The sequence below is a fragment of the Entelurus aequoreus genome, linkage group LG03, assembly GCF_033978785.1.
Source record: "Entelurus aequoreus isolate RoL-2023_Sb linkage group LG03, RoL_Eaeq_v1.1, whole genome shotgun sequence".
Taxonomy (NCBI): domain Eukaryota; kingdom Metazoa; phylum Chordata; class Actinopteri; order Syngnathiformes; family Syngnathidae; genus Entelurus; species Entelurus aequoreus.
The window spans coordinates 94252968-94275305 of record NC_084733.1 but is presented as its reverse complement, the minus strand read 5'-3'; the positions used below and the strand labels follow the sequence as shown (position 1 = coordinate 94275305).

The window sequence follows — 22338 nt, the reverse complement described above, 5'->3', positions numbered from 1 at the left end:
AATCACTTATTCTTCTCTTCTTTGATACTTGACATTAGTTTTGGATGATACCACACATTTAGGTATGGATCTGATACCAAGTAGTTACAGGATCATACATTGGTCATATTCAAAGTCCTCATGTGTACAGGGACGTATTTACTCAGTTTATTAACATAATATAAATAAATAAAAAACGAAATAAGATTTTGTGATGCTAAAAAATATCGATGTAATCATAGTAGTATCCACTAGATATGCTCCTGGACTTGGTATCATTACAGTGGATGTTAGGTGTACATCCACCCATGGCATTTGTTTATATTGTAGCGTCACGGAAGAGTTGGCGCTGCAGGGAATTCTGGGAATTTGTTCTGTAGAGTTTATGTTGTGTTGCGGTGCAAATATTCTCCCAAAATGTGTTTGTTATTGTTGTTTAGTGTGGTTTCACTATATGGCACGTTTGTCATGTCATGTTCGGATGTACTTTGTGGACGCCTTCTTTGCTCCACAGTAAGTCTTTGCTGTCGTCCAGCATTCTGTTTTTGTTTACTTTGTAGCCAGTTCAGTTTTAGTTTGGTTCTGCATAGCCTTCCCTAAGCTTCAATGCCTTTTCTTGGGGGCACTCACCTTTTGTTTATTTTTGGTTTAAGCATTAGATACTTTTTTACCGTGAGATACAGTCTGGTGTGCCGTGGGAGATGATATAATTTCACCTATTTGGGTTAAAAATGTTTTTTGCAAACCAGTAATTGTAATCCGCAAATGGTGTGTTGTTGTTGAGTGTCGGTGCTGTCTAGAGCTGGGCAGGGTAACCGTGTAATACTCTTACATATCAGTAGGTGGCAGCAGGTAGCTCATAAGGGGATGGGTCAAATGCAGAGGACAAATTTCACCACACCTAGTGTGTGTGTGACAATCATTGGCGGATTACAATTACTGGTTTGCAAAAAACATTTTTAACCCAAATAGGTGAAATTATATCATCTCCCACGGCACACCAGACTGTATCTCACGGTAAAAAAGTATCTAATGCTTAAACCAAAAATAAACAAAAGGTGAGTGCCCCTAAGAAAAGGCATTGAAGCTTAGGGAAGGCTATGCAGAACTAAACTGGCTACAAAGTAAACAAAAACAGAATGCTGGACGACAGCAAAGACTTACTGTGGAGCAGATGGTGTCCACAAAGTACATCCGAACATGAAATGACAATCAACAATGTCCCCATAAAGAAGGATAAAAACAACTGAAATATTCTTGATTGCTAAACAAAGTAGATGCGGGAAATATCGCTCAAAGGAAGACATGAAACTGCTACAGGAAAATACCAAAAAAAGAGAAAAAGCCACCAAAATAGGAGTAAAACACTACACACAGGAAAACAGCAAAAAAGTCCAAATAAGTCAGGGTGTGATGTGACAGGTGGTGACAGTACACCTACTTTGAGACAAGAGCTATAGTGATGCATGCTTGGTTATGCTTTAAAGTCATATCCAACAATTGCCACAATGACTTTTTACTGTCAACTGAGTTTAGTTTTTGAATGATTTCTGCTGGTGGTGTGCCTCCGGATATTTTCAACGCAAAAAAAGTGCCTTGGCTCCAAAAAGGTAGAAAAACACTGGACTAGTCACTTCACCTTATTCTTCCGTGACAAATACATGTAGATTGAAATGGACGTAGACTTTTTACAGCCACGTAGCGACAACTTTCCATGTGACTCAAGAACAGACCAGGGGTGATATTTTGAAGAAGTGGGTTGATGAGGGTCAGCGGCGTTGTGACCACCCTCTCCCTGGAGGGTAACAACCACAAGTGAAAGGCTGAATAAGAAAAGTCTTGATAGGATCCACTGGTCTGTGGAAGTGGAGGGCAAAGACTCACAATATTGTCTCTTGCAATGTGAGGTTGTGGGCTTTTATCAGACTGCAACTAACATTGAAGCCTGCCAAAGAGCCCACTATGTCAAATTATCTCCTTGGCAAGAAGCAGTGGAAAAAGAATTCAGACCTGACAGAGGCATAAAACACCTGACTATTACAGCTCTACAATCAGACTTTTACTCTGGAAAGGAGCTGGCAAAGAGCGGACTTGACTATGTGCAGACAACAATGGGGTCACACAGACCTGCAACCATCTATTGGTGGGGGCATGAAAAGCATAACTAGTATGTTTACAACTACAAATGAAGTTGAATGAAGCGGTGAGAGAAAAGGGATGACCCACTTGAAGCCACTATATCATTTTAATCTCTGGTGTGTTTTGGCCGTGTACATCACACTTCCACCTCACCTTGTCACACCTTCTCTGTTTTATTTCAGACTGTAGTTCCTGGACCACAGCAATTTAGACCCGCATATGTATAATATATATATGTACAATATACACACTGCATATATATACTTGCAGTGTGTATATTGTACATATTATGAAGGTGTCTGTTACTACATTATGTATATACTTGCAGTGTGTATATTGTACATATTACATATTGTTATGAAGGTGTCTGTTACTACATTATATATATACTTGCAGTGTGTATATTGTACATATTACATATTGTTATGAAGGTGTCTGTTACTACATTATATATATACTTGCAGTGTGTATATTGTACATATTACATATTGTTATGAAGGTGTCTGTTACTACATTATATATATATATACTTGCAGTGTGTATATTGTACATATTACATATTGTTATGAAGGTGTCTGTTACTACATGATATATATACTTGCAGTGTGTATATTGTACATATTACATATTGTTATGAAGGTGTCTGTTACTACATTATATATATACTTGCAGTGTGTATATTGTACATATTACATATTGTTATGAAGGTGTCTGTTACTACATTATATATATACTTGCAGTGTGTATATTGTACATATTACATGTTGTTATGAAGGTGTCTGTTACTACATTATATATATACTTGCAGTGTGTATATTGTACATATTACATATTGTTATGAAGGTGTCTGTTACTACATTATATATATACTTGCAGTGTGTATATTGTACATATTACATATTGTTATGAAGGTGTCTGTTACTACATTATATATATATACTTGCAGTGTGTATATTGTACATATTACATATTGTTATGAAGGTGTCTGTTACTACATTATATATATATACTTGCAGTGTGTATATTGTACATATTACATATTGTTATGAAGGTGTCTGTTACTACATTATATATATATACTTGCAGTGTGTATATTGTACATATTACATATTGTTATGAAGGTGTCTGTTACTACATTGTATATATATTTGCAGTGTGTATATTGTACATATTACATATTGTTATGAAGGTGTCTGTTACTACATTATATATATATACTTGCAGTGTGTATATTGTACATATTACATATTGTTATGAAGGTGTCTGTTACTACATTATATATATATACTTGCAGTGTGTATATTGTACATATTACATATTGTTATGAAGGTGTCTGTTACTACATTGTATATATATTTGCAGTGTGTATATTGTACATATTACATATTGTTATGAAGGTGTCTGTTACTACATTATATATATACTTGCAGTGTGTATATTGTACATATTACATATTGTTATGAAGGTGTCTGTTAGTACATAATGTATAGATTTTCAGATTTATATATAAAACAGAGAGTTTTGAAGTTGTTTTAGAGAGCTTGAAAGCTACAACAGTGACTCCCATTAGCTGCATCTTGCAAGCATTTTTTGATAGGCAAATTTCCCCAAAAAAGTGCAGTTCCCCTTTAAGCACACTGCTACTTTCAATATGGTTTGGGTATTTAAAAGGGGGTGCAACCTGGGTGTGGTGTGGGCATGCCATGTCAAGCCTATTCCTGAGATCAAGTCCACATTGATTGCAAAGTTTGTGCTCGCGCAATCTTTAATACATCTGAATTTTGACTTGCATACATACTTTTCTGGAGTCTATTTCTCGCAGGAAATCCTTGAAAGTCACCACAAAATGAATGTTTGTTTAGTGTCGTGCCTCTCCACTCACACAGCTGAAATACATAAATAAATAAGACTGACATAAAAGTTGAACAACATTGAGAAGGCCTTTAGTGACACACTTTAGTTTCACTGCAGCTCGCCGTTAATCCTGCCCTGAATGCAGACTCGCAGGCAGTCTGGCACAGAATGTTTTGCTGACTGAACTACTCTATTTGTCCTGACTTGGAGAAGAAACACACCCGCTAGTTTCATCAGGAAAAAAAGCATTTTGACATTTTTTTTGTCTGATAAAACATGTACTAGAAACTCTGCAGACACGACATCCTTTTTGAGTTAGCAGATAAAAATATCTTCCTGAAGTAATCATTTATCTTGTTTTATGTGTTGCTACACATTATTTTACAGTACCTCCAATTCAAACTGCATTTTAATGTGCTTGGATTAAATATATCTAGAAAAAACTCCACAATCTGGATAACTGCTTGCCAAAGCACTGGTGAGAAACACTGGTGTATACAATACATCAAAGAATAATTTACCATTTGAAAGCGGTGTTTAGTAAATGTTAACTTGAAATACAAGTCTTATAGTATTCACTACACCACTGATACTTTAACCGCAGAATGTTTGTGATGACAAGCAAAAAAAAAATCAATAACTTTGAGAGGAAAACAAGTTGTTCTCTTAAGCCCCACAAAACATACTGAAAAAGAAGCAAAACCCTAAAAGCTGATACAGACCGTAGTGTGGGTTTCCTGTATCGTTGCACCTTGAGTAAGCACAATTATACAGTACAGGCCAAAAGTTTAGACACACCTTCTTCTCATTCAATCTTTATTTTCATGACTATTTCCATTGTAGATAGTCACATCAAAACTATGAATGAACACATGTGGAGTTATGTACTTAAGAAATAAAGTGAAAACATGTTTTTTATTCTAGTTTCTTCAAAATAGCCACCCTTTGCTCCGATTACTGCTTTGCACACTCTTGGCATTCTCTCCATGAGCTTCAAGCACACCTGTGAAGTGAAAACCATTGCAGGTGACTACCTCTTGAAGCTCATGGAGAGAATGCCAAGAGTGTGCAAAGCAGTAATCAGAGCAAAGGGTGGCTATTTTGAAGAAACTAGAGTATAAAACATGTTTTCAGTTATTTTTTTGTTAAGTACATAACTCCACATGTGTTCATTCCTAGTTTTGATGTGACAATCTACAATGTCCACACTTTTAGCCTCTACTGTGTAATGTCATCAATGGCCTTTTTGCTTATTAGCGTTGAAAAGGTCAATGTTGAAGTCACCATGGACGGAAATTAGGTTTTGCCTGATTCTCATGAAGGTTGCCTTAATCCAGTCCTCACACATACTTGACTTGGGTGTTGTATATATACTATTGACCAACGTTTTCTTGCTCTTTTCATGACATAGTTCAATGGTTGTACATTCTAAGATATTATCAATCGCAAATGACATGTTTTATTTGGCGGGGTACACCCTGGACACCGCCCGAATGCAGCTGAGATAGGCTCCAGCGACCCCCCGCGACCCCGAAAGGGACAAGCGGTAGAAAATGGATGGATGTTTTATTTGGAATGTGAGCGTGAATGTTGTCTGTCTATCTGTGTGTTAGAATAATGATGTATAAGTTATCACACAACTCTTATGCTTAAGGGCCGTTGCTGTAGTTATTATCAATTGTGCTGAAGTTGTACTTTTCGATCTGTGCAAAGGGACAACTTGCAATCCAAGATTGCGAGTCGTCTCATATCAGTGTTTGAGTCCAGACCCGGCCTGCTGACTGCCAAGGGCGAACATCGAGTACCTTGACGCAGACAAAGCAGAGACAGGGCGATATCACGAGTGTCAGCACATTTCATTATGTACTTCAAGTTATTACATTATGTCTCTATATACATAATTGTTTATTTTTTATTAATGTTGGCCAAAGGGGGCATATTTCAATTTCTTACACACACTTATTTCATATGTTGACCAGAGGGGGAGCGCTTTTAAAAGCGACACACAGTCAATGTGACAAATCTCTCCTTTCTGGGACCACCCTCACTTTGATGGATGTCACCAGCAGGGGTGCAAATGAGACATTGTCTATTAGATGCAATGGTTTTTCCATATTTGGACCATGATTACTACTATTACTATGTCATAACTTGTTCATCTGTCCTCATATGGAAGGTATGTTTCCTTGTTGTCTCAAGAAGGGTAGAAATACAAGAACACACACACACCCACACACTCTTGTATTTCTTACCTTCTTGAGATAATGCCTCTTAATAATATATACATACTATGCAAATACAAACAAGCTTGTTGTGAAAAATTAGTTGGAATTTCACATAAAAAAGGTCACAATTTCACAAGAAAAACTTAGAATTTTGGCAGTATTATAATAAAAGTTGTCATTTTACTCAACGCAAGTCAAACTTTTACAAAAAAAACAGAAGACTTGCGCAACATTATGATAAAAGTTGGAATTTTACTCAATAACAGTCGCAATTTTACAAAAAAAGCTTAACATTTTGGCAATTTTATGGAAAGAGTCGTAATTTTACTCGACAAAAGTCACAATTTTATAAGAAAACTTGAAATCTTTGGCAATATTATAATAATCGGAAATTGGCAAATTTATGACAAAAGTCATCATTTTACTCCAAAAATGTCGCTATTTTACAAGAACAACAAAAAAATTGGCACTATTGTGATAAGTCAGAATTTTATATGACAAATGTCACCATCTTGCATTAAAAAGTAATAATTTTAAATTAAAAAAGTACAAATTTTACGAGAAAATGCTGCAAGAAAGAATATGAGAAATTGTTCCCAATTTCATAAGACAAAAGTCGACACATTGTGAGAAAAAGACTGCTTTTAGTTCATTTCTTCTTTTGTGTGATTTTTTTGTTTGTAATTGGTTTTTAATCTTCATTATTTACTTCAAGTTATTACAGTATGTCTCTATATACATATTTATTTATTGGTATTAATGTTTGTTACACACACTTGTTATTTCATATGTTGACCAGAGGGGGGAGCACATTTAAAAGCGACACACAGTCAATGTGACAAATCCCTCCTTTTTGGGACCACCCTCACTTTGATGGATGTCACCAGCAGGGGTGCAAATGAGACATTCTCTATTAGATGCAATGGTTTTTCCGTATTGGGACCATGATTTCGGTCCTAACTTGTTCACCGGTCCTCATATGGAAGATACTTTTCCTTTTATGTCTCAAGAAGGGTAAACACACACACACACGTTATGGTTATTATTGTGTGTGAGTGGACTTACCTTGTGTGTATGCCGCATCATCAGAGCCCATGCTGAGTCTTCGAGGCTCACTCGGTCTCTCCTTGTGTGGCAACAGTGGGTCTGAGAGATGGAGGGGGTCTGGCTCTGCAAAGTGATGGTCTGAGGGTAAGCTGAGCAGGTTGTTGGGCTCGAACGTAGGCGAGACCACCCCGGGGGACACTGCCGGGGGTTTATTGGGGGACACAGTGATTTTGAAAGTGTATTTGGTGTTGGGTTGAGTCACCACCACGCGTGGGGAACAAGCCGTGCCTCCCCCTCCTACAGAGGTCCGGGACTTGGGTGGATGGTGATGGATGTAGGCGGGCCCCATGCTCACCTGGCCCCCAATGTTCCTGGCACCTGGCCCCCCCTGCAAAGGAGGGTTAGCTGAGATGTAGACTGTAGGAGGGTTCCTCCCCCCACTGTCGTCACCAGAGGGATTGGCTGAAATGTAAAACTTGGGTTGCGAGCGGGCTCCGGCTGAGGCCTCCTCAGAAGGCGTGGTGGCGGCAGCAGGCGGGCTGGCAGAAATGTAAACAGTGGGCTGGCTACGGCTCAGACCCGAGCCTCCGATGGAGAGAGGAGTGCTGGGGACGGTGGACACTCCGGTCGCGGACGAGGAGGAAGGACAAGAGGACGAGGTGGAGGAAGAGCGCGAGCCGCCGCCGGTTCGCAGCACGGCGGTGGTCGTGTTGGAGTTGCTCCTTTGAGGAGATTCAAGTTTGATCTCGATCTGATTTTTCCGCGGGCCGGTGGAGATGTTTTGGATGTTGTACTGGCTGACGGCCGAGAGCGAAGCGGGCATGACGGAGGACGAGGAAGAAGACGAACATGAGGAGGCGACGCCAGAAGGAAAGACGGAGGGTGCCTGGGAGTTAGTGGGAGAGCTGATTGGCATGTAGACATGAGATGTCTGGTGGCCCTGGGTGTGGTGCTGTGAGGTATGTGGGGCCTGCTGAAGGCCGGACCATGAGCCGGACAACGACGAGGGATGCGAGATCTGATAGATCTGCTGTTGAGGCTGAGAAGTAGGACTGTACTGGGTCCGGTTTCCCTGCTGCTGTCGTATCGTACCACACTGGCTCAAATAGGGCCGGATGTAGATGGAGTTACCCTGTGGACTGCTCAGACCCGACTGTGGCCCGCCATGTATGTGTAGAGAAGTAGGAGTGTTGCGGCCGGTCTGAATGTGCGGAGCTAGTGTCACTGTGATGGGGTTGAAGCGTGCGGTCTGTTGGGAACCCACACTCATTCCTTTCACCCCCAGAGGGTAGAGTCCCAGGTGCTTCGGAGGCTGGGGTTTTCGCGAGGGCTCCATTGCGGTAAACACATTGAGACTGTTGGGCCCCTCCGCCGGAGCAGACTGGGGCTCCTGCTGAAAAAAGTCAGTGTTCGGGGCCTGGCTGGTCTGCAGAGGCCCGTCGCTCAGGCTGTGGGCCAGAGTCCGGCTGCCGTTCATTCTCAGGCCGTCCCGCAGCGGGGCCACATGCACATTGTGAGACTGCAGGCCCAGGTTCAGCTGGGTCATGTGATTGCCAAGCCTGCTCAAGCTGGGGTCTTCAGTAAAGCTGAGGTTTCCTTCTTCACTGTACAGGTAGCCCGGACTGACCTGGGACAAGTATTCACAGCACGCGTCTAAGTTGTTGTTATTCTAAGAGAGGGACAGAACAAATACCTTTGAGTTGCTCATTTCTTTATAATTCAACATCAATTATACACCTAATGAGACATGGATGTAGAAACTTTTTAAATGGTACAGCCTTATTCCAAAATGGAATATATTCATGTTTCCCCTCAAAACTCTACGAGACAATCAGTGTTTATTTGTCGAGTCCAAATGTTCGTCTTAGTTATCGTCAAGGACCTTATTTTAAGTGACTAAGATAGGACGATAACGACTCACAACAAATGCACTTTGATGAAAACAATGAACAATTTGAGACTAAAACAAGACAAATATGTTGACAGAGACAAAATCCAGCTCCAGCCACAATCTAAAATCTCATAAGTATTCACAGCCTTTGTTCAATACTTAGTTGATGCACCTTTGGCAGAAATTCCAGCCTCAAGTCTTTTTGAATACGACGCCACCAACTTGGCACACCTATCTTTGGACACTTTCAACCATTCCTCTTTGCAGCACCTCTCAAGCTCCATCAGGTTGGCTCCACTTGGCTTTCCTGCTCAACAACTAAACTTTTAGTTTCTGTTATGAAAATGGACCACAAAACAACGGTGGATTGAACCAACAATCACAATATTTATTAGCAGGACTTAACATGATGTTAGTTTATTTGCACAAGCAGGTCTTCTAGTTGGCATAGCAACCACAACTAATGTGATCTTGTGTCTTTCTTTGTTTAGTTCTGCTCTCAAACACTACTAATGTAGGAGACAAACACAAATGCATCACAAATGTTCAAACAAACATTTTACAAAGTGATCACTGCAGACACGGGGATGGTCCGTCATATGCAACCCAGCTATCCTGTAAGTATTGTACTTTCTACACAATAGCTGTTTAATTGTAGCATACATCATTGTTGTAGTTGTGATGACCAAATTTCAAGGAGTTGAAACGCCATGTAAAAATGCTAATTTTTGATTATTTTAGTAATCGAGCAATCTGTTAATTAGTTGGTTCAATTATTGAGATTTGTTTAGCGTATACGTTTTTGCTGATGTTTGAAAGATGGCTGGTGACATCACATTTGTATGAATGTGTATTTTTAACAGCACAAACGTTTGGGACAACTTTGAACACAAAGCGAAGAACGTGGTGGCCTATCTTCAAAAAAGATGGCGGTAACCAGCTTTAACTGGACATTCTAACAAAAACTAATAAATTAACTAAGTTTTTGATTCCTGATCCAATGTAGGGTTGTCCCGATACCAATAATTTGGTACCGGTACCAAAATGTATTTGGATACTTTTCTAAATAAAGGGGACCACAAAAAATGTCATTATTGTCTTTATTGTAACAACAAATGTTAGTGTACATGAAACATATGTTTGTTATTGTCATTTAGTCCTTAAATAAAATAGACAACTTGTCTTTTAGTAGTAAGTAAACAAACAAAGACTCCTAATTAGTCTGCTGACGTATGCAGTAACATATTGTGTCATGTATACACCTATTATTTTGTACACATTATGAGGGACAAACTGTAAAAAATTTATTGTTCATCAACTAAATCACTTCTTGGCTTCTACTGGCTGCCACAACAACTTCCAGTCAGGATTTCGACCTCTTCATAGCACAGAGACGGCCCTTCTTAAAGTTATAAATGACATCCGTCTAAACACAGACTCTGGCAAAACTTCAGTATTAATGCTTTTGGACCTCAGTGCTGCATTTGACACTGTCCACCACTCAATACTTTTGGACAGCTTGGAAAACTGGGTGGGGATCTCAGGCACAGTTTTAAGCTGGTTCAAGTCATATCTACAAGATAGGAACTATTTTGTTTCCATTGGTGACTTTGTATCAGAACCAACCAACGTAACGTGTGGAGTCCCCCAAGGTTCAATCTTGGGGCCGACTTTATTTAACATCTATATGCTCCCACTAGGACAAATCATGCAAAATAATAACATTGACCATCATTGCTATGCCGATGACACCCATATCTATGTAGCGCTATCACCAAATGACTATCGCCCCATAGATCTTCTGTGCCAGTGCATTGAGCAAGTCAAACACTGGATGTGCCAAAATTTCCTACAACTAAATGAAGATAAAACTGAGATAATTGTTTTTGGTGCTAAAAAAGAAAGGTTTAAAGTCATCCAACACCTTCAATCACTGTCCCTGAAAACCTCAAATAAAGCCAGAAATCTTGGGGTTATTTTAGATTCTGATTTACATTTCGACAGTCACATCAAATCAGTAACAAAATCGGCCTACTATCACCTCAAAAATGTAAAAAGACTTAGAGGGCTCATGTCAGCTCAAGACTTAGAAAAACTTGTACATGCCTTTATTACCAGTAGGCTAGACTATTGTAATGGTCTCCTTGCAGGTCTTCCCAAAAAAACTGTCAGGCAGCTACAGCTTGTTCAGAACGCTGCTGCTAGAGTTCTAACAAAGACCAAAAAATGTGAGCACATTACACCAATTCTTAAATCCTTACATTGGCTCCCTGTACATCAGAGAATAGATTTCAAAATCCTCCTGCTCACATATAAATCACTACATGGTCTAGTATATCACTGATATGCTCCCACTATATACGCCCTCTAGATCACTAAGATCTTCTGAGAGCAATCTGTTAGCGGTTCCAAGAGTAAACTCAAATCAAGGGAGATCATCATTCAGTCACTATGCAACACATAGCTGGAATAAACTTCCTGAAGATGTCAGACTCTCCCCAACTCTCACTACTTTTAAAACTAGACTGAAGACTTTTATGTTCACCTTAGCTTTCAGCTAAATCTTTTAATCTTTTAACTTTTAACGTCTGCACTGTTTTTATTTTTATTGTCTGCATTTTAATTTTGCTTTTATTTTCTTTCATTTCACTTTGTTGTCTGTGAAGCACTTTGAGTCTGCCTTGTGTATGAAAAGCGCTATACAAATAAAGTTGCCTTGCCTTGCCTTGCCTACTTGTTCATTTACTGTTAATATCTGCTTATTGTCCGTTTCAACATGTTCTATCTACACTTCTGTTAAAATGTGATAATCACTTATTCTGCTCTTCTTTGATACTTGACATTAGTTTTGGATGATACCACACATTTAGGTATGGATGTGATACCAAGTAGTTACAGGATCATACATTGGTCATATTCAAAGTCCTCATGTGTGCAGGGACATATTTACTGACTTTATAAACATAATATGAATTTTTTTAAAAAGGATAAAAAATAAGGATGTAATCATAGTAGTATCGACTAGATACACTCTTGTACTTGGTATCATTACAGTGGATGTCAGGTATAGATCCACCCATGGCATTTGTTTACATTGTGACGGTGGTGAGCTATTGTATCCTCCTACGGTGTGTAGTGAAGCATGTTTAGCTATTCCTCGTCCTCCAGTGATAATGTACATGTAAGAAACTTACTTTGTCGCCATGGAGACCAGGATTAGTGATTTAGAAGTAGCTAAAACACTGTGGATGGATGTTAGCTGCATGTGTTAAAGCAGCTCTTCCTGAGGGTGTTTCAGTGTTATAACTTCACCTTTATCTTGACTTTTTACACCAAAATGCGTCCATTCTCCCTTTTCTGTCTACACACTGTGTCTGCTTGTAAGTACTCTGTGTGTGTGCGCTGCCCAACATGCTCCTCTGCTCCTACAACCAGCAATGTCACCACGTGACGACGCACTGTCCTGCCCGGGAAGCGGTACTTTTCAAACAGAGTATAGTACCGTTTTTGATTCATTACTACCGCGATATTATACTAGTACCGGCATACCATACAACCCTAATCCAAAATACTTGTGGGACAGGTCTTAAACCTACCTACCTGCAGAACACATTGGGACACAACACCCTCTGGGACTTCAGGGAACTTCTGGCGCAGGTGATGCAAAACCTGAATGTCAATCTTGTGGCTTCCCTGGGCCATTCGTATGTTGCCAGGTCAGGACTGTTGGTTCTACACTGCAGCTTTACTTGTGGCAGCAGACCGCCTTCATCTTCAGCATCTTCAGGAGGGCACACACAAAAAGGGAAGGGTATTAGAAGTGTACACTGTAGTAGCCACTGTACTGTACTGTACTGTGGTACGGTACGTGGTCAGGGAGAAGTCAGTCTGATATACACTGGTGGTCAAAAGAGTATGTACACTTGTAAAGAACATCATGTCATGGCTGTCAATCATTTCTAAAACTCTTATTTTTTTGTGATGTAGTGATTGGAGCACATACTTGTTGGTCACAAAAAACATTCATGAAGTTTGCTTCTTTTATGAATTTATTATGGCTCTACTGAAAATGTGACTAATCAAAAGTATACATACAGCAATGTTAATATTTGCTTACATGTCCCTTGGCAGGTTTCACTGCAATAAGGCGCTTTTGGTAGCCATCCACAAGCTTCTGGCACACTTCTGGTTTAATTTATGACCACTCCTCTTGACAAAATTGGTGCAGTTCAGCTAAATTTGTTGGTTTTCTGACATGGACTTGTTTCTTCAGCATTGTCCACACCTTTAAGTCAGGACTTTGGGAAGGCCATTCTAAAACCTTCATTCTAGCCTGATTTAGCCATTCCTTTACCACTTTTGACGTCATTGTCCTGTTGGAACACCCAACTGCGCCCAAGACCCAACCTCCGGGCTGATGATTTTAGCTTGTCCTGAACAATTTGGAGCTAATCCTCCTTTTTCATTGTGCCATTTAAAGCAGCAGTTCCATTGGCTGCAAAACAGGCCCAAAGCATAATACTACCACCACCATGCTTGACGGTAGGCATGGTGTTCCTGGGATTAAAGGCCTCACCTTTTCTCCTCCAAACATATTGCTGGGTATTGTGGCCAAACAGCTCCATTTTTGTTTCATCTGACATCACATGGACAAAGATAAGACCTTCTGGAGGAAAGTATGTATGTATACTTTTGACCCATAATAAATTCATAAAAGAAGCAAACTTCATGAATGTTTTTTGTGACCAACAAGTATGTGCTCCAATCACTACATCACAAAACAATAAGAGTTGTAGAAATGATTGTAAAGTCAAGACAGCCATGACATGATGTTCTTTACACGTGTACGTACACTTTTGACCACCACTGCATGTTGAGTCGACCAGTTCATCAGTCTACTGAGTTCTTATTACTAAAAATTACCTTATGACGTTTATGCAACTATATCTAAAAAAAAAGATTGGGAACTGAAAAAGAAAAAAATTTAACTTTAAAAAAAAAAAAACGATCGAATCTAAAAAAAAAACAGAATCTTAGACATTAAAATATATAAAAGGGAAAAATTAAAATCTATTTTTTCTTCATAAGAATAAATCATATTTATTAATTATTATGAATATACAAAACATTTTACATCAAAACTAGATTTTTCAGTTCCAGAGTTGATTTTTGCAAGTAGAAAACTAGTGTTCCTAATAAGTGTAGATAGACATGAACATACATGGTGGCACCCAAAGGGGTCGCTTCTATGAAACATGTGTCTGTTTTTCTTGTCGTGTTGTGAACTTGATTGATTTAGTTTATTAAGGCTCCCCATTAGTCTACACCACAGCGGAGACTATTCTTCCTGGGGTCCAGGCAAAACAACATCACACGATCACAAAACAAAAGATTACAATGCAGTACAACATGAACAAATAATAAAATGTAATACAAAAATAGCAACAACAAAGAACCAAAAAAAAACCCCAATAACTTGGAGTTTACATAATAATGTTCATACCAAAGATAAAAAGAGCAATATAAAAATAGATATATACTGTATTTTTCGAAATATAAGTCGCAGTTTTTTTCATAGTTTGGCCGGGGTGCGACTTATACTCAGGAGCGACTTATGTGTGAAATGATGAACACATTAGCGTCAAATATCGTATAATATTATTGATGTCATTGACGTAAGAGACTAGACGTATAAGATTTCATGGGATTTAGCGATTAGGAGTGACAGATTGTTTGGTAAACATGTTCTATATGTTATAGTTATTTGAATGACTCTTACCATAATATGTTACATTAACATAGCAGTTGGTTATTTATGCCTCATATAACGTACACTTATTCAGCCTGTTGTTCACTATTCTTTAGACATTTGAAATTGCCTTTCAAATGTCTATTCTTAGTGTTGGCTTTTATCAAATACATTTCCCCATTGCGACTCATATATGTTTTTTTTCCTTCTTTATTATGCATTTTCGGCCGGTGCGACTTATACTCCGGAGCGACTTATACTCCGAAAAATACGGTATATATATTTGCAAAAATAAAACAAAGAACCAATGGCCTAAAATATACACATTAGTGTACCAAAGACAAACAATAAGTAATGAAAAAGAACCATCCATCCATTTTTTACTGCTTGTCCCATAATCACTAAAATAGTCAATAATCAATAAAACCAGTCATGACATTCGGTACAATCTAGAACAGGGGTCACCAACCTTTTTGAAAGCAAGAGCTACTTCTTGGGTAGTGATTAATGCGAAGGGCTACCAGTTTGATACACACTTAAATAAATTGCCAGAAATAGCCAATTTGCTCAATTTACCTTTAACTCTATGTTATTATTAATAATTAATGATATTTACACTTAATTGAACGGTTTAAAAGAGGAGAAAACACAAAAAAAGACAATTAAATCTTGAAACATAGTTTATTTTCTATTTCGACTCTTTAAAATTCAAAATTCAACCGAAAAAAAAAAGGGAAAAACTTGCTAATTCGAATCTTTTTATAGAACATCATTAGTAATTTTTCCTGATTAAGATTCATTTTAGAATTTTGATGACATGTTTTAAATATGTTAAAATCCAATCTACACTTTGTTAGAATATATAACAAATTGGACCAAGCTATATTTCTAACAAAGACAAATCATTATTTCTTCTAGATTTTCCAGAACAAAAATTTTAAAAGAAATTCAAAAGACTTTGAAATAAGATTTAAATTTGATTCTACAGATTTTCTAGATTTGCCAGAATAATTTTTTTGAATTTTAATCATAATAAGTTTGAAGAAATATTTCACAAATATTCTTCGTCGAAAAAACAGAAGCTAAAATGAAGAATTATATTAAAATGTATCTATTATTCTTTACAATAAAAAAAAAAATTTACTTGAACATTGGTTTAAATTGTCAGGAAAGAAGAGGAAGGAATTTAAAAGGTAAAAAGGTATATGTGTTTAAAAATCCTAAAACCATTTTTAAGGTTGTATTTTTTCTCTAAAATTGTCTTTCTGAAAGTTATAAGAAGCAAAGTAAAAAAATTAATGAATTTATTTAAACAAGTGAAGACCAAGTCTTTAAAATATTTTCTTGGATTTTCAAATTCTATTTGAGTTTTGTCTCTCTTAGAATTAAAAATGTCGGGCAAAGCGAGACCAGCTTGCTAGTAAATAAATACAATTTAAAAAATAGAGGCAGCTCACTGGTAAGTGCTGCTATTTGAGCTATTTTTAGAACAGGCCAGCGGGCTACTCATCTGGTCCTTACGGGCTACCTGGTGCCCGCGGGCACCGCGTTGGTGACCCCTGATCTAGAATAATCTCTTTCCGCAATACTTCTCCCCTTAGTCTATTCTTAAAAGCCACTCTGCTGAAGTTCATCAGCAACATAAGATGTCAAGTTGCACAGCGTTACATGTGACTTCATGTCCACTAACGGAAGATCCAAAATAAAAGCATAGCAATTAACATCTGGATTCTAATGACTGAGAAAATTAACACATTTGTTTTCTTTTAAGGGTTGTTGGCTACCAGAAAAAAGATCTGCAGACAAACGAAAGCTTTATTGTCATTGTAATCAAGACGTTAAAGGCCTACTGAAAGCCACTACTAGCGACCACGCAGTCTGATAGTTTATATATCAATGATGAAATCTTAACATTGCAACACATGCCAATACGGCCGGGTTAACTTATAAAGCGACTTTTTAAACTTCCCGGGAAACTTCCGCTTGAAAACGTCGCGGTATGATGACGTATGCGCGTGACGTCACGAGGTCAAGGGAAGTGTTTGGACCCAATTCAAATACCTCGGTTTTCTTCGACAAAATTCCACAGTATTCTGGACATCTGTGTTGGTGAATCTTTTGCAATTTGTTTAATGGACAATGGAGGCTGCAAATAAGAAAGTTGTAGGTGCGATCGGTGTATTAGCGGCTGGCTGTAGCAACACCAACACCAGGAGGTTGTGTTGTGTTTTGAGCAGGATAACAGACGCACTACGGTGAGTACAGCTTTGGCTTCCAACCATTTGATCGCTTGCCCGTACGTGCGTGTCGATATGTGCATGTCACGCACGTAACTTTGGGGAAATATATGTTTCTTGCCGACTCTGATGGCGGCCGGGGTGTCGTCAAAAGCGTACAACGCCCGCCGCCGCATCTAACTTAGCTTCTATTTTTTTAGCTTCGCCAAGCTGAAAATTATTAATCGTGTATTTACATGTTCATGGTTTAATAGTATTGTTGATCTTCTGTCTATCCTTCCAGTCAGGGTTTTTTAAAATTTTGTTTCTATCTGCATTTGAGCCTGCTATCACGTTAGCTCTGTAGCTAACTTAGCTTCTATTTTTTTTAGCTTCGCAAAGCTGAAAATTATTAACCGTGTATTTACATGTTCATGGTTTAATAGTATTGTTGATCTTCTGTCTATCCTTCCAGTCAGGGTTTTTTTAAATTTTGTTTCTATCTGCATTTGAGCCTGCTATCACGTTAGCTCTGTAGCTAACTTTGCTTTTATTTTTTTAGCTTCGCAAAGCTGAAAATTATTAACCGTGTATTTACATGTTCATGGTTTAATAGTATTGTTGATCTTCTGTCTATCCTTCCAGTCAGGGTTTTTTTTTATTTCGTTTCTATCTGCATTTGAGACTGATGCTATCACGTTAGCTCCGTAGCTAAGTTAGCTTCTATTTTTTTAGCTTCGCCAAGCTGAAAATTATTAATCGTGTATTTACATGTTCATGGTTTAATAGTATTGTTGATCTTCTGTCTATCCATCCAGTCAGGGTTTTTTTTAATTTTGTTTCTATCTGCATTTGAGCCTGCTATCACATTAGCTCTGTAGCTAACTTAGCTTCTATTTTTTTAGCTTCGCAAAGCTGAAAATTATTAACCGTGTATTTACATGTTCAGTCACTGTGAATGTCCATTTCGTGTTCTCGACTCTCATTTTCAAGAGGATATAGTATCTGAGGTGGTTTAAAATACAAATCTGTGATCTACAATAGAAAAAGGAGAGAGTGTGGAATCCAATGAGCCAGCTTGTACCTAAGTTACGGTCAGAGCGAAAAAAGATACACCCCGCACTACACTGTAGTCCTTCACTCTAAAGTTCTTCATCCATGAATCTTTCATCCTGGCTCAAATTAATGGGGTAATTGTCGCTTTTTCGGTCCGAATGTCTCTCGCTCCATTGTAAACAAAGCGGAATTGTGAGGAATCCTTTGTCTTGTGATGTCACGCTACTTCCGGTAGGGGCAAGGGTTGTTTTTATCATATACCAAAAGTTGCGATCTTTATCGTCGTTGTTCTATACTAAATCCTTTCAGCAAAAATATGGCAATATCGCGAAATGATCAAGTACGACACATAGAATGGATCTGCTATTCCCGTTTAAATAAGAACATTTCATTTCAGTAGGCCTTTAAGTATAAAATCACAGGAAAACACAAGAATCAGAATGAAAAATATGCACGAATGGAGGAAAAACATGTCAACAAAGTGTTCAAACATCCTTATGTCTGTGGACAAAGTCACAATGGCTATTAGCCACCACTACTCTCACATTTCATTTTACCAGCAGGCTTCTAAACTGGATATTTTTGTCAGAGAATTCCTGTCTTGAACTGAAGTGAATAAAAGAGAAGCTGAGGGAGGAAGTCACAATGCAACGTCCTGTTAAACTGCACTTAATGTTGCTGTACTTTCAATAAATCCCACACAAACTTCACATCGCTGCAGGGAACTTGTGTGTGAAGATGGATATCAAAGTCTCAGCTGCCAATCAACTAAAACTATTTAAGAAGAGAGTGTGAATTAGGGCTTGTGCGATACACAATATGTACGTTAGCAGCCAACTGTGCAAAGTTGCATCTACAGTAAGTACGTCAGCAATCCTCGCCTCCATGGCGGCAAATAAAGAACTATCACTGGAGTACCAGGGGTAGATGAACACCGTGGGAGGGTACAATAAACCATGCTAACCACTAAGATAGACATCTTCAATGTAAACAGAGGTGGGTGGATGGATACAAATAGACTGTAACAATACCAAGTATACAGGTCAGGGTTTCCCACACATTCATTTATTTGTGGCGGCCCGCCACGAAAGAATTACGTCCGCCAAAAATTAAAAACAATAAAATAAAATTTAAAAAAAATAAAATAAAATAAAAAAAATAAAAAATAAAAAAAATAAAATGTATTTTTTATTTTTTGTCCTCTCCAGCTTCTCAGGCAAATCATATAGTTGATGTAGATGCCCGTATCGGCTGTTCACATTTACTTTACAAAAGAGAAGTGTAGGATACTTCTCTTGTTGCCTTATTTGTATTTGACTTGATTAAATGTATTTCTATTAGAAACACAACATGTGTATATAACAAAGGGTGCAAAGTGTGCAGGCAGTAGGAAACACATGGTTAAGTGTAGGGAGTAAAACTGATGGCAGTCTAAAGTTCAAGATTTTTGGAGCTCTTTGTTCAGTGGATCAGATGTTTGATGAAGCTCTGTGTCTATCTACCACCACTACTGTTTTTTGTTGATTTGTTACTGACTGTGGCAGGACACCTCTGCCTCTGTTTCACTTTATGTTGCTGGTAAATAATATGGTTGTAGTAGTAGGCTAAAGTTGACTTATTTGGACTTTTTTGCTGTTTTCCTGTGTGTAGTGTTTTACTTATTGTCTTGTGCTCCTATTTTGTGGCTTTTTCTCTTTTTTTGGTATTTTCCTGTAGCAGTTTCATGTCTTCCTTTGAGCGACATTTCCTGCATCTACTTTGTTTTAGCAATCAAGAATATTTCAGTTGTTTTTATCCTTCTTTGTGGGGACATTGTTGATTGTCATGTCATGTTCAGATGTACTTTGTGGACGCCTTCTTTGCTCCACAGTAAGTCTTTGCTGTCATCCAGCATTCTGTTTTTGTTTACTTTGTAGCCAGTTCAGTTTTAGTTTAGTTCTGCATAGCCTTCCCTAAGCTTCAATGCCTTTTCTTAGCGGCACTCGCCTTTTTGTTTATTTTTAGTTTAAGCATTAGATACCTTTTTACCTGCACACTGCCTCCCGCTGTTTCTGACATCTACAAAGCAATTAGCTATCTGCTGCCACCTACTGATATGGAAGAGTATTACATGGTTACTCTGCCGAGCTCTAGACAGCACCGACACTCAACAACAACACATCATTTGCAGACTATAATTACTGCTTTGCAAAAAATATTTGTAACCCAAATAGGTGAAATTAGATCATCTCCCACGACACACCAGACTGTATCTCACGGTACACTAGTGTGCCGCGGCACAGTGATTGAAAAACTGGGCTCTAGGGGGTGCTGGCGGCTAACAATGGCTACATGGTTAAGAACCACTGCATTAAACCATATCCAATTGTATTTACAATCCGCCAAGTATGTGAAAATATTGTCTAAACATCACAAAATGGCACAATTTCCACTGTCAAAGTTTTGCACAATTTTGGGAGTTGGATGATGTCACGTCTGTACTCGCAAAAGTTGGAAAGCGACGTGCTGTTTATCATTCACACAAAATTACAATGGAGTCAATGGGGGGCTCCTCTATTGCGCCTACATAGCCCTCCAAATAACCATCCTAAACAATACTCTATTTACATATCGTGACCTGAATATTAACCACATATGAGCAATATTGTTATAATAAGCGCTAACACAGCCAAACTATTTTTAGCGGCGCATTGATAAGAAAGAGCTATCTAGCTTATGTTGCCTATATTGAGCCAGCATCTCGGCTAGTCAAAGTTATTCCAGATTATGAATCATACCTCCCATCTGGATAATAGGAGGATTTAGTCATAAACCCATAAGTTGTTCATCAGTGACATTCAATTTATACCCGGGGGGATGGAGAGAAAGACATGACAAGACCGAAGACGAGAGTCTGCAGCAACTTTTCATTTCAACTCTTCATGTGGATTATGATTCATTCTTCATCTAAACAGGAAATAAGAACATTCTACCAGTCCGCATCTTAGTGAGAGCAGACATTGTACAGAAAGTGTTTCATTATGTTCGTAGAATGTATTTCTTGTTTCACTGAAGCTGGATCAGTTTATCACACAGATTCTCAATCAATCAATCAATCAATCAATGTTTACTTATATAGCCCTAAATCACGAGTGTCTCAAAGGGCTGCACAAGCCACAACGACATCCTCGGTTCAGATCCTACATCAGGGAAAGAAAAAACTCAACCCAATGGGATAACAATGAGAAACCTTGGAGGGGACTGCAGATGTGGGAGGGCCTCCCTCCCCTGGGCGACCGGTGCAATGGATGTCGAGTGGATTCTAAAAACGTATTGCTCATCCTCCTTATATTCAGGCTCAAAAACACAAGGTTCTAGATTATAATTGTTCCTAAAGTAATCATTGTTGGCTCTCAAAGACATACTGTATCTATTTACTTACAACCTTTGTTAAGTCTTTAAGTGTTATAAATCAGATATAAACACGATATAGTGGTAACTTGTTTTTCCATTCTACTGGTACTTTAATGCTAGTGTTTTATTACCTGTAAAGTTTGTAACTGAGCTACTGTGTGGAACAATTTCCCTTGTGGATCGGTAAAGTTTGTCTAAGTCTAAAGTAAAACCGTACGAGGTTTCAGCATGAAAGCACTGATGTACAATACATATTTACATCAACATACTATGATTAAGATATCATAAAAAAGAAAAAAGTGGAAGATTTATGGAGCCAAACAATATTGAGAAACAGCAATATCCTCCAGTCATGAATGCTACTTTCCATATCTCAGACAACATATTTTTACTTCACTGCCTCCAAAGAAACATTTTCCGTCTCCTTTTGCAGACCACTTTTGGAGCTTGAGACAAGTCAAAAAAGGTTTGCATTTACCTTCCAGGAATCGACTGTTGAAGGAAATAACATTGACTTGGTGGCTGACCCACTTTACAAGTTGAGGCTGTGGCTACATAGTTCACCACAAAATGCACACCTCTTTGTGTGGGACAGAATAAGCAGTCAACTAGCATTCCTCCAGTGTCAATACAGCAATTAAAGAAACATGTTGATGCATAATCAACTATTTTCTATAGCTGGAGTAAGGATCTAAAAAAACAACCTAAGACCACAAACATGAAGAAAACAAACATGGACCATTGTTGTAGTAATTGGTAGTGCTAAAGATATAACATGTCAACTTATCT

The 22338-nt window shown here is 38.3% G+C and overlaps 1 protein-coding gene across 1 annotated transcript in view; it reads right to left on the bottom strand.

Annotated features, from left to right (window-relative positions):
• Nucleotides 1–22338, bottom strand: part of LOC133645890 (TGF-beta-activated kinase 1 and MAP3K7-binding protein 2-like) — a 55859-nt gene that overhangs the window by 8536 nt on the left and 24985 nt on the right. Inside the window, exons 2-3 of the mRNA XM_062040819.1 lie at nt 12736–12916; nt 7263–8913 (exon numbers count right to left, since the gene is read on the bottom strand). Of these exons, the coding sequence (XP_061896803.1) occupies nt 7263–8913; nt 12736–12837 (1753 nt within the window). The 5' untranslated portion in view covers nt 12838–12916. The remainder of the gene's footprint in view (nt 1–7262; nt 8914–12735; nt 12917–22338) is intronic.